The sequence below is a fragment of the Dama dama genome, chromosome 30 (assembly GCF_033118175.1).
Source record: "Dama dama isolate Ldn47 chromosome 30, ASM3311817v1, whole genome shotgun sequence".
NCBI classification, from domain to species: Eukaryota; Metazoa; Chordata; class Mammalia; order Artiodactyla; family Cervidae; genus Dama; species Dama dama.
The window spans coordinates 73,093,260-73,106,194 of NC_083710.1; the positions used below are offsets into that span (position 1 = coordinate 73,093,260).

General features: G+C 39.0%; 1 protein-coding gene across 8 annotated transcripts in view; it reads left to right on the forward strand.

Annotated features, from left to right (window-relative positions):
• The window catches only part of LOC133049209 (ATP-binding cassette sub-family C member 4-like), a 152,604-nt gene extending 143,485 nt beyond the window's left edge, over positions 1–9,119 (forward strand). For 6 of the 8 annotated variants that reach the window (XM_061133165.1, XM_061133161.1, XM_061133166.1 and 3 more), the window contains 2 exons: positions 2,724–2,858; positions 7,256–9,119. In XM_061133165.1, coding sequence (XP_060989148.1) covers positions 2,724–2,858; positions 7,256–7,276 — 156 coding nt within the window. In that variant the 3' untranslated portion in view covers positions 7,277–9,119. Of the gene's footprint in view, positions 1–2,723; positions 2,859–7,255 lie in introns of those variants that run through there. The other 2 variants (XM_061133162.1, XM_061133168.1) reach the window with 2 other exon arrangements.
• Positions 9,120–12,935: the final 3,816 nt, after the last annotated feature.

Sequence of the window (12,935 nt, forward strand, 5' to 3'; positions counted from 1 at the left end):
ATTTTGTACTCTAAGGCCAAATTTGCCTCTTACTCCAGGTATCTCTTGAATTTCTACTTTTGCATTCCAGTCTCCTATAATGAAAAGAATATGGATGTCTCTTTTGGGTGTTAGTTCTAGAAGTTCTTGTAGGTTTTCGTAGAACTGTTCAACTTCAGCTTCTTCAGCATTGCTGGTTGGACAATAGGCTTAGATTACTTTGATATTGAATGGTTTGCCTTGAAAAAGAACAGAGATCATTCTGTCATTTTTCAGATTGCATCCAAGTACTGCATTTCAGACTCTTGTTGACTATGGGGGCTACTCCATTTCTTCTAAGGGATTCTTCCCCACAGTAGTAGATATAATGATCATCTGAGTTAAATTCACCTATTCCAGTCCATTTTAGTTCACTGATTCCTAAAATGTCAATGTTCACTCTTGCCATCTCCTGTTTGACCACTTCTAATTTGCCTTGATTCATGGACCTAACATTCCACATGTCCAGCTATCCCAGTACTATTTACTAAAGAGACTGTCTTCTCCATTGTATATTCTTGACAACTCTTTCATAGATTCATTGACCATAGGTGTTTGGAGACCCATGTTTTAAAACCATACTTTTTATTCCTCGACATCAGAATGAGTAGTTTTGTTCTCTCATGTTATGCTTTAGTAAAATTATACATTCAGAGCATCTGAGTTGGTCAAGTAACAGAAGATATAAGTTATTATGTGGATGTGACAGATTCTGTTATTCTTGGGCTCTTTTGAGAGAGCTGCCCTTAGCAATGATCCACAGGAGTAAACAAAAGATTAACAGGAAAGTGGACTTTATGAGACTTAATAAATATTTCTAATTAATTACAAAGAATGGAATCAACAGTAATACCTAGATGTGGAAAAGCAACCTGTGTCTTATTTAGAGTTTCAGCATATTCTCTTAAAGCTACATTTAAATGAAGAACAAAGTACTACTTAACATCAGAACTGTTTTTATAATTATATCCTTTGAGCAAATTGTTTCAGACATGCCCCTCACCCACCCCCCCAAAAAAAATCATTAACCAAAGTCACTAATAAGTAGAAAAGGAGAGTTGCGAGCCCCTTCCTCTCTCTTTGAGTTTACAGTTAGCAGATCTGTTATGCTTAGTCCAGTATTCTGGGCTGGAACATTCCATGGACTGTATAGTCTATGGGGTTGCAAAGAGTCAGACTCGACTGAACGACTTTCACTTCACTTCGTTGTGTTTAGTCAGTAAGCAGAGACCTATTGTGTTTAGTCGCTCAATGTCTGATTCTTTGTGACCCCATGGACTGTAGCTAGCCAGGCTCCCTTGTCCATGGGATTCTCCAGGCAAGAACACTGGAGTGGGTTGCCATGCCATCCTCCAGGGGATCCTCCCAAAGCAGGGATCGAACCCAGATCTCCCACATTGCAGGTGGATTCTTTACCATCTGAGCCACCAGGGAAGCCCAAGAACACTGGAGTGGGTAGCCTATCCTTTCTCCAGGGGAACTTCTCCATCCAGGAATTGAACCGGGGTCTCCTGATTTGCAGGTGGATTATTTACCAGCTGAGCAACCCAGGTAGCCCAGCAGACCTATTAATGAGCAATAAAAGGGGTGGAAGGAAGGTAGCTTAAGAAAGAAAGAAAAAGGAGCAGAGAAAGATAATTTGTGGAAACAGATTCAGGTCCTAGGCAGTTCAGACTGGGCTGCCTCCATGTGCTGTGTGGCTCATGATCACTATAATTACAAGCTCAATTTCTTAATTGATTCTTTGATCTTATCCAAGGAGAAAATTGGATTTCTAGAGATTGTTTTTATGCAGAGCGATTCTACTAAAGCTGCTATGTAGCAGTTCCTTTTGCCAGCCTTTCACTCTCAGAATAATAAACTACAACCACAGCCAACTTCAAGAAACATCTTAATCTCTCAGATAAAGGATTCAGCCCCTCTTAGTAGCTGACAATATTCCAGAACCCTAAAGAAATTACAGAAGCATCTTCTTTTTTCCCCCAAATATTGCTCAGATTCTGTCAAACCAACTTGAAAATTTGTTGTGAGGTCACTGTCATCTGGTTTGTCTGATATCTACCTGCTTTTTAGATAAATTGACTTTGATTTCCTTGAATCCAGATATTTGCCAACTCTGTGTGTCTGTATAAATATCCCCCGAAGCTCAGAGTCTGACAGCTGAAAGCACTAACTAATGATAACAATCCCAAATGCCCTGGGAAGAATATAAGATGATACATACTGCTGAGTGCCAGTAATCATAGTGTAAAACTTTTGTATTCTTCCTTTCCTATAACCTTATAATAATAAAAGATCAGGTTAGACCTTTGTCTGCCTAGTAAAACAAGGTAATCAAACCATTTAAACACCAGCCAGTTCTAACACCCAAATAAATTCTCCCTACTCTCTCTGTCCTGCCCATTTCTGAAATATTGTTCAGGTTATAATGTGTTACTGTGAAACATTTGGTGCTCATAGTAGAGAATCCACCTGCCAATGCAGGACCCAATCCCTGGGTCAAAAAGATCCCTTGGAGAAGGAAATGGCAATCCACTCAGTATTCTTGCCTGGAGAATCCCATGGACAGAGGAGCCTGGTGGGCTACCGTCCATAGGGTTGCAAAGAGTTGAACATGACTGAAATGACTTAACACACAGACACTCATGCATAATATGTTACTGTGAAACATTGGTGCTATTTGGTTTCTTTCTGTTGATTAACAGGTTTTGGATTCAGGGAGATGGGAAGAGTATAGAGAGCCATATTATTGGCTGCAAAATACAAATAGCCCGTTTTACAAGATGGTGCGAAAACTGGGTGAGGAAGAGGCCTCTGCCCTCACTGAAAGGGCAAATCAGGTGAGCCTGCTGCAGGACTTTGTAATTAGTTTGTCTCCAGGTTCTCTCTTCAAAATCTCCACCCGGGATCTCTGTGCCCTTTCCAATCATAAATCTCCAGAGACTAAGCTTCATGACTGGATCTTAACAACACATGTCGGGTTGAAGGCAGGTCTGCTGAGAATCTGCAGCAGTGGTGGGGGTGAGGGGTAGGGTGAGTGTGCTCTTCTGTGCACACGCACACCTGTGCCTGAGACAGATTTCAGATAGGACTCACCACACTTGGACCCTAGGTTCAGATTCCCTTAGCGCACAGAACACTCTGATTTTGCAGACCCTTGCATTTCATTCTGATTGGTCCTCAGCACATTTGTGATGCAAGTGCTGTCAGGAACATCCATGAAATTTGATAGTTTAAGGGAAAAAGTTTTGGAATATTTTGAGTCTATGAAGATTTACCAGGGAAGGTATAAGTTGCTTCTGTTTCTAAGCTGTAAAGAAAACTCCTACATGATACTGCCACTTAATCCCTAATTCTTTGTTGTTTAGAATTTTATTCAATTACCCTGTCCCTGCCCATGCTCCTTCTAACATCCAGAAGAAGGTAGATTGTCATCAGGATGAATCAGGAATTCACAAACCTTAACACTGTCCTCTGAATGGGGCTTGAAGATGAGGTGGGTGAAAGCACTAAACACTGTACATGGTGAGGAGGGCACTCAGTGAGCGACACTCAGTCACTTGGTGTCTTTCTAACAAAGGTGAGGTGGTAGTTCTTGAACAGATGTGACAACTGAGATCTACTTTAAGGGACTTTCCATTATCATGCAGCCACCTGTAATTCATTCTGGAACAAGATAGGATTGACACTGATGAGAAGATAGAGGGAGAGAGGGAAGGCATGGTGTTCTTGCCACTTGAGTTGTGTGGTTCAGGGTGAGATGAATTATCCAGCTGCATGTGGTGAAGCTTCCCCACTGAAAATTTATCTCTGGGTATGAAATTATGGGTGCATTTTACCTCCTTCACACTTTTCTGCCTTTCCCAGATTTTCATTGGTAAGTACAATAAAGTTACTTGTGTAATATTTAAACTATCTCTTAAAGAAAACATCCCTCAGTATCTAACTATTTCTGTATGAAAGACTTATCTAAAACGTGGCCTCAGTCCCCTGTCACTGTTTCTTCTCAGTCCTCCTTAGAAATGAGGAAATGCACAGCAGTACCTTCCACTGTTCACAGGGTAGGAGATAGCATTTTGTCAGTACTGTACTGTATGCAAATGTTGAGAAGCTGAACATGGAGCTCTGTATTTTTTGTGCCTAAAGTTCACAGAGTGCTTTCATCTACTAGAGTGTCTCCCAGTCAGTTTCCCTCCTGAGACCTGATAATCATTTATGATTCCCATATAACCTAGTCACAAAGCAGTCAGGACTCTTAAAGCCCTTTTGTTCTTTTGAATTTAGGCATTACACATCAAAGAGAGGTGTCCCCTCCTATGTGTCTAAGTGTTCATTTTAAAACTATATTATCCTTATGTATGATCAAGTCATTGAGTAATGAGAAATTGATCTCAGAAGTTTAGATAAGTCCAGATAAGTTACTAGGGTTCAACATCCTTATGTTACAGGTGAGGAAACTAAGTCCTCTTAGAAGGAATGTGGTCCTATTTATATAACTGGTGTTAAGCTAGTTTGCAGCAGATGCAGAATTCGAAATCTGTTCTTTAAGTATATGTTTTAGATGAAGCATCACATACAGAAGCAGACATAGGTCATAGAATGAGAAATCTTGTGATTCCTGGTCTAGTAATCCTGCACCTACTCTAACAATATTAAGGGTCAGTTACTTTATCATTTATTTTACATAGCTCTCACATGTATGATTTCACTTAATCCTTATGACTGCCCTTTTTTATCCCACATCATGGATGAAGAGATTGGGTCCAGAGTTCGCCCAAAGTCACAGAGCTGGTCCAGGGAGCACAGAGGGAGAATTTATGGGAAGGCTGAGTGCAGTCCTTGTTTCTGTGTTCTGTGTCGAGTCTGAGAATACTGCTCCTTTCACATGGTTGCCAAGGTGGAGGCGGTCACTCAAGTTCATGGGGTGCAGAACCTCACTCTTAGATTTCAAGTCCTGCCACTGGCTCAGGTCATCTCTATAGAAGGAAGTGCATTTCTTGATTCTCATCCCGTGTTGACATTATTTCTGCATACTCTGCATCCTCTTAGGAGGATAAGCTGTCAGATTATCAGTTTTTTTTTTTTTTTAGTTTGCAAGCATCAGATATCAATGCCTTGTTCAGAGCTGTAACAGCGAGATGATTACCTAAGTCACAAGGTTTTCACTCAAATAGAACAGAATTCATTCATCTAAAGAGAAAATTCAACATCTGGGAGAAGGTGCTTCCACATCAAATTTTCTTGAACAAATAGTTCAGGCAAGCTGATCACTGTCTGATTGACCCTGATCCATGAAATAGTAGAGAAAGTACCTTTTAGATACATAAAGTTGAAGGGGGCATTAGTATGCTAGAGCTGCCATATAAAGACCATAGAGTAAGCAACTTAAACAACAGAAACTTATTTCCTCACAGCCCTGGAGGCTGGAAGTCTGAGGTCAAGATGTCGGTAGGCTTGGTTTCCTCTGAGGTCTCTCTCCTTGGCTTGGAGATGCTGTCTTCTCTCTGTGTTTCACATGGTCTTCCCTCTGTGTGAGCCTGTGTCCTGATCTCCTCTTCTTATGAGAACTCCAGTCTGTTAGATTAGGACCCACCTGTATGACTTCAGTGTAACTTTATCGACTCTTTAAAGACACTGTCTCCAAATACAGTCACAGTCAGAGGTACGGTGGTGTTTAGGACTTCAACACGTAAAATTGGAGGGGACACAGTTCAGCTCAAAGAATGAATGCCTGTCATCCATTCTGTTCTGTGATGAAGCAGATCTGGTTGAGGTTTATTGAACTTTCTTTGTTCCCAGTGTGCAACAGAGGTGTAATTTTGTCTATTCATGAAATCACCTAATTCAGCCCAGAAGTTATAAAATTCTCAGAATCCTAGCTCTAGGAGCCTAGCCCAGTTTGAATAGATGGAGGAGGAACTTAGCATCCCTGTGCTTGTGTCCCACAAGGTCTCTGAGCCTCAGGTCCTCACCTGTGTGTAGAGCAGGGAATATAGCCCTGCCGGCTTCTTCACACTTATTGCAGGGATTAGATGAGAGAGAAGATGCTTAAGGCCTTTGAGAATATAGAACATTTTACAGTATAAAATTGGGATCATATTTTAAAAGGCTGTAGACAGAAGACTTGCCTTCCAATAATAAAAAATATACCCATAGTTCTAAGTAGCTTTAGAGACTCTAAATCAGGGGTCCGCAACTCCTGGGCCAGACTAGTATGGTCCGTGGGCTGTTAGGGACTGGGCCACATGGCAGGAGGTAAGTGGTGTGCAAAGGAGCAAAGCTTCATCTGCTGCGCCCCATCACTCACATTATACCTGAATCTCCTTTTTCTTGCCCTGTCTGTGGAAACATTGTCTTCCACGAAACTGGGTCCCTGGTGCCAAAAAGTTGGGAACCACTGTTCTAAATAATTAAAATGTATTTATAATCATACATTTTAAAACACATGGTACATCTAATGCTACAAAATCTTAAAACTTTTTAAAATACTTTTTTAAAATCTATGAACAAAAATTAAATCACTTTCCACTCCTGTCATCACACAGCTCTCCCCCAAGGTGGAGCCCCAGCACCACTGTTGACTGTTCTGTTGAGACGTTCTGTGTATCAGGAAGAACTTCTATGTGGTCTTCTTGTTTTTAAGCACAAATGATAGCTCTTTTTTCCTTTTTTCATTTAATATCATATCTCAAATTACATCAATGCATATAGTTATCTCATTTTTTTAATGGCTACATAGTATTATGCTTTCTCCATTTCTTATTCCTATTTTTGATGATTGTCAATCAGAGTTTATAAAATATAGGGGTTACAACCTGATATTAACATCCAAATTTGTTGTGTTCATTTTATGTGTGAAAATGAGAAACCTTTGGGCAGACACTATTAATAGATTTCCCAGCCTCTTTGTCACCCTGTTTTTAATTTATCTCCAGGATTTGAGTTAGTAAAATGATTTTACTTATCAATTTACTCTAGTAATAAAACATAATTGTTAATGAGAATGATCAGAACTCAAGTATATCTACTGGTTGTTTGTCATTAAGTCCAGCCGCAGTGAAAGTTCTAACGGGGCTACTTCCTCCATAGAATAAATATACCCCTGGTTTTTCCAATTGTGCCCCCAGTAGTGATATGATTTGCTTCACATGAAGAAGTGGACCTAGAAATGTGTTGCCTTAGGTGAAGGGACTTTAAAACTCTTAAACATGTGGTTTTTGTCTTTTTACCCCCTCAGGTGCACTTTGAAAGGAAATAACCAGATATCACTCAAGTGACCGTGTGGTTATGAATGTTCAGTGGGCAGCCCTCAGCCTTAACAATTTTTGAGTCAACGCTGTGATTCTACCATGAGTTCATGTCTATTCCAGAGGCGTTTTTCCAATAGACTTTTGTACTGCATAAATTATATTTTACTTTTTTACACCAGCAACAAATATTCACATATTATAAGATGTTAATCTGTAATTTTTTCTTCAACTTCACTCAGTGATTTCAAGCTCTTGCAAAAGGACTTATTATGTTTATTTATATGTTATACTGTTTTCTTTTATCCAAATCAAAGATGCAGGCTACCAAAAGAAGCTGTCTCCCAAATTTTTTGTCTTGAGAGACTCTGAAGCCACATTTTCTAAGATTTGAGAAAAGTTGTCACAGATGTTTTTTTACTGTTCCCAGAATGACACATTCCTTCCCGTTTATATCAGGGATTCTTGAAGACAGTGAAGTTGCCGTTTTGTGTCACCACTTCCTTTACTAGAACTACAATCTGTTTTTCCACTCAGAGATCTCTGGTTAAAATACTACAGAGAAAACGAATAGGAAAAACATACAACACAAGCAATTTAAGTAACATTATAGGAGAGAGAGGTGTTGCCCTCCAAAAAATACAGAAGGACAATATTGTAGGTTTATCTCCTGTGTTTCCTGCATTGAAGGCAGATTCTTTACAGCTGAGTCATTAGGGAAGTCCTCTAAAAGAGAAGGAAGAGAAGATATGCTTTCTCAAAGTCGGAACCCTTCCAGAGATTTGCTAATGAAGGACAGACATGTTCTAGACTGTCTTTTAGATAGAGGATTTTATTTTTTTATACTTAAAAAATTGTAGTAAAATATATATAACATAAAATATACCGTGTAACCATTTTTAATCATACAATTCAGTGACATTAATCACATTTACAAGATTGTGAAACCATAATTCTCTGGTTAACTTTTGGTAATTATATTCTTCCTATTCATGTGTTATTTCTGCAGAGTCATTTTGGTAAGTTTCATTTTTCTAGAAGTGGATCTGTTTCCTGTGAGTTTTGAGCTTGATTGGAATAAATGTATTCACTATATCATATATATTTAATCTCTGCAGCATCTCTGTGTTCTTTTGGCCTTTTAATTTTCTTTGAGCCTTCTCTATTTTATGAATAATCTTGAATAACTTTTTCCTGTTTTCAAAGAATCAACTTTTGCTTGATTGATGCTCTGTTTTTCTTTTTAGTTCACCATATAGTTCTTTCTTTCCTTCAACTTTTCCTTTACTTTGAGATTTTTTCCTCTAAATTCTTAAATTGGAAACAGATTAATAATGTCGTTATTTTTCTAATATAAGTATATAAAGCCAACGTTTTTTCTGAGATCCGCTTTAGCAATAACCTACAAGTTTTGATACTTACAAAACTTTTGGTAGAAAAATTTTGATACTTACAATCAATATTCAATGTATTATGTATTTTCTAATTACTAATTTAATTCATTAACTATATCCTTTGCCCATGAGTTATTCATAAGTATAGTGTTCTCTAAATTTCAAACACCACTGGATTTTTTCTATTAGATGGAACATGTGGACCTGTTAACATTCAACCTTTTTTAAAGCTATAAAATGGCACTTTCATGTGTTTCAACATAATAGTTTCTTTTGTTATTGATATGTAACTTAATTTCATTTTGGTCAGGGAACATTAGATTGTGGATTGTAAACCAAGGGTAACCATATTCACACAAAAAGTCCTTGTTTCCACCATTTTGTATTTTATTTGGGGGTTTTAAAATGTGATAAGTACATATGTAACCAGTAATTTTCAAATAAAAATCCTCCTTGAGTACTGGAATGTTTTCTGATATGTGTTGCAGGCTGGTTCTCTGGGATGTAGACTCGGATGGAGTTTAGTGCTGGAATGTGCATCAGGGTTGCCCTTGGGGCCAACACTGTGGGATCAGGAGGGAAGAAACAGGGTAAGGCAGAGGGAAGGATCAAGCTGGATCACTGGCCAGATGACCTTAGCTGACCCCATGGGGGTCTGGAGTGAAGATGGCCCTTCAGGGTTGTCCTGACACATCCACTGGCCAGGTTGCCATACCTCTACCTGGATGGGTCATTGCACACAGGCTGCCCCCAGAGGGGCTGGTGGCTTAAGGTCGCCCACTGGCAGCATTTACAGCAGTTGGACAGCGAGTCCTTGAAGGGAGGTCAGGACAGCATGTCTCCATGTCCCTGCACATTCTGTGTCTCAGCTCCAGAGGTGAGTCATGAAGATGTACTGTAAAGGAAAATCTTTTTGACTGATGTGTAAGTCAAAATGATGACTCAGTGATTCTTGTCACTACACTCTGGTCTAAAAAATAGAGGACAAGGTCCATGAAGGTGAGAAATGTCATTTTCTAGGGTCAGGCCAGTTGTCACCTCTTCTAGGAAGTCACCTTAAGATCAGTCATCATCCTAAGTACCTCGTATTTCTGTAGGACCCTGAGCACCTCTCATTTATTAAACTGAACCATGCTTGGTTAGTGTCCTATTGTCACCCAATATGGTGATTTTTTAAACAAGGTGCCCTGTTCTTTCCATTTTACACAGGTTATGCAAGTTATGTAGCTTGCCCTGACTATGAGTATTCATACATGGCCAGTTTTCTCACTAAACCAAGAGAGGAACATATGTGAAACTGTGCCCTATTCACTTTTTAATTACATCTTCCAGCACAGTGTCTGTCACATAGGAGGTGCTCAGTTAAATGTTTGCTGACTGAATAAATGATGACTGAAAACAAGCCTTCCTTGTCAACTTTATAATTTTGAAATTCTAAGGGGTAGCTTAGAATAACAGACAGCCCTGGTTTTGGAGTCAGTCACACTGACCTGCCTGTCAGTTCTTTCTCTGCAACTCGATAGCAGTGTGGGTGTCCAAAGAATGTACTGTCCAGAGTGAGACACTTGAGAGTGAAATTAAAGCAATCACCTGCCAAGATGCCAGGGAAATAAACTGGCACCATCCTTGAAAAAATGGACTATAAACACCCTACAGACATGTAGCCTTAGTTACATGCTTGGGCAAGTATCTTTTTTTTTGGGGGGGGGGGGCAAGTATCTTAATCCCTGAATCTCAGCTTCTTCATCTGGAAGATGGATGATTCCTGAGCTTGGAGTTGTTTGGTTGGGATGATGGATGGACCAAGAACATCCAGAGACACAGGGTGGAATCACTGACCTTGGTGATTCCTAATCACCAGGAGAGGAGAACAAGATGAGTGTGGATGAAGGAGGTTTGTAGACTGTAGAAGGTGTATTTGAGAAGGTCCTCATCTGATGGCCTAAACCAAACTGTTCTTCCTTCACATGTGGTTAAAATGACATAAGCCCACAGGGAGGAGCACAAGCTCTGGAGTCAGCCTTCCAGGGATAAATCCTTGCTCCTCTGGGCATTGCTGACTGGGTTTGCATACAAATTCTGCTTCTGTTAATCACGGGCTCTTAAGGTTGGGAAGTCCTCTATGCTTTAGTGTCTTTGTCTGAAAGTTGACATGGGGATAGTATGGTTCACAGAGGATTGCTGTGAAGATTAACTATGACAGAGACGCTCACTGTGTGGTCTGTGCACTAGTGACAGTCCATGAACTGTTTGTAACCACGTTAGAAGTAAGTACAGGAAATTCAAGAAAGCTGGAAACTCAGACCCATCAGCTATTGCTATGACATCCACACTTAGGATGGGAGGGACCCTGAACAGCCCAGAGACCAATGTTAGTGATGCACTTGCAGGGGGAGGTGCACAGGGCTGAGAGGTGCACTAGCAGTGCACAGTGAATCAGTGATTAGGTGGCAGTGGCTGAAAATGTAAAATTAAGTAAACCTGATTCTTAAACCCAGACAGGTGAGAAACACTGCTTTTGAACACTGCTGAATATGTGATTAGCTGTCAGTCAGTACTACCCTCTCTAGCACCACCCTCTATTAATTGTTACCATCATATTTATGTGTAAAATTAGACCATATAGACTTTCAAAAGACCCTACTATACATTATCAGTATTTTAATAGCATTAAAAAGTTAGAAATAATTAAATTTTTAGAGGGTTTTGTCCCAAGTCTAAAAACAATAGTGTGCATATACTAATTCTATTCTTGAATCAGCAGCACGGTCCTAATGAAGAAGGTACCTGGAAACACAGCACAGTTGTGTTTTAAACCCTTCATCGTTTTCTGTTTAAGCACAAGCTTTTATGTGTAAGCTGTTCATTTTCCTTTAAAAACAAAGAATATGGATTAACTGAACTTTTGCTTTTTAATCCTAGTGTTCTAAGGAAAATTTTTTTTTCCAAAAACTAAAACAGCAATGTGTGTTGAAAGCTGGGAGAAAGATATATTTGAATTTAGAACTGAAAAAATAACATTACCAGAAGGAATAATATGCCCCAGTCCTATGAAACTTCCATCTATAGTCCAGGCCCATCTGACTTGCTTTAGGAGTCAAATTAGGATTGTGTGATATTTTTTTAAGAACCAAGGTTAAGACTTAGACACACTAAGAATGTTTTACACAAAGTTTACATTGGATGGTTCTGACTAAATTCACTCTTTGACTCAGCAACCATGCTCACTAGTATCCATCCCATTAGGTGGAGGCTTTGGGTATTGCAAACCAGTGTTTGATCCAATAGTTAATCATATTTAAATTTGGAGGGCATTGTATGAAAAAAAATTTTAATTAAAATTTGCAGAATACCTAGAAAAGAAATGAGTCTCTGAGATGGAGTTTATATCACATTAGAAGTATTGTAAGTAGTGATAAGAGGATTGAAGGTTTTTAAACCCTATATTTTACAATAATAAAATTTTTAAAAATCCATGAGTTTTTACTGATTCTGATAAGATATAAAATTGGAAGGGAAAGCTCTTTTTTGCAGTAGAATGCCAACTCATAAATGTAGAAATATTGACAGAGGAGTACCATATAGCAGCCATCGTTGTCATAAATAATTTAGACAGAATTCATCATTAGCTGAATATATGGTGAATTTTGGCGGATTGGGGAAGACATGGAATTTTCATAGAGTCAAAGTACCTTCCCAGATTAACTCTTTAGGAAAGAATTGTATTTAAACTGGAAAAATATGGTAGACACCAGGCTAAGCAAATGATCAGAGTTAATGTTACTAATAATGAACCTACTGACACCCTTGGCTTTTTTTTTCTTGTTTCTTTAAAAATTTATTCCATTGAAGTACAGTTGATTTACACTGGTGTGGTAATTTCTGCTTTATAGCAAAGTGATTCAGTTTACATATAATAGATTATTTTTTGTTTTTTTCATTATGATTTACCACAGGATATCGAACATAGTTTCCTGTGCTATAATGTGGGACCTAATTATTTATCTAATCTGTGTATAAATAATTTGCATCTGCTAGTCCCAAACTCCCAATCTATCTCTCTCCTACACCTCCTCCCCCTTGGCAACCACAAATCTGTTCTCTACATCTGTGAGTCTGTTTCTGTTTCATACATAAGTTCATTGCTGACCCCCTAGTGACTCTTGATGTGTGAGATAATGACAGCAGTACATCATTTCTATGGTTTCTTGCCTGCCACCCACCCCTCCAGGCCCCATGAAGAAGAAAGCATTTGTTTTTGTTGTTGTTCAATCGC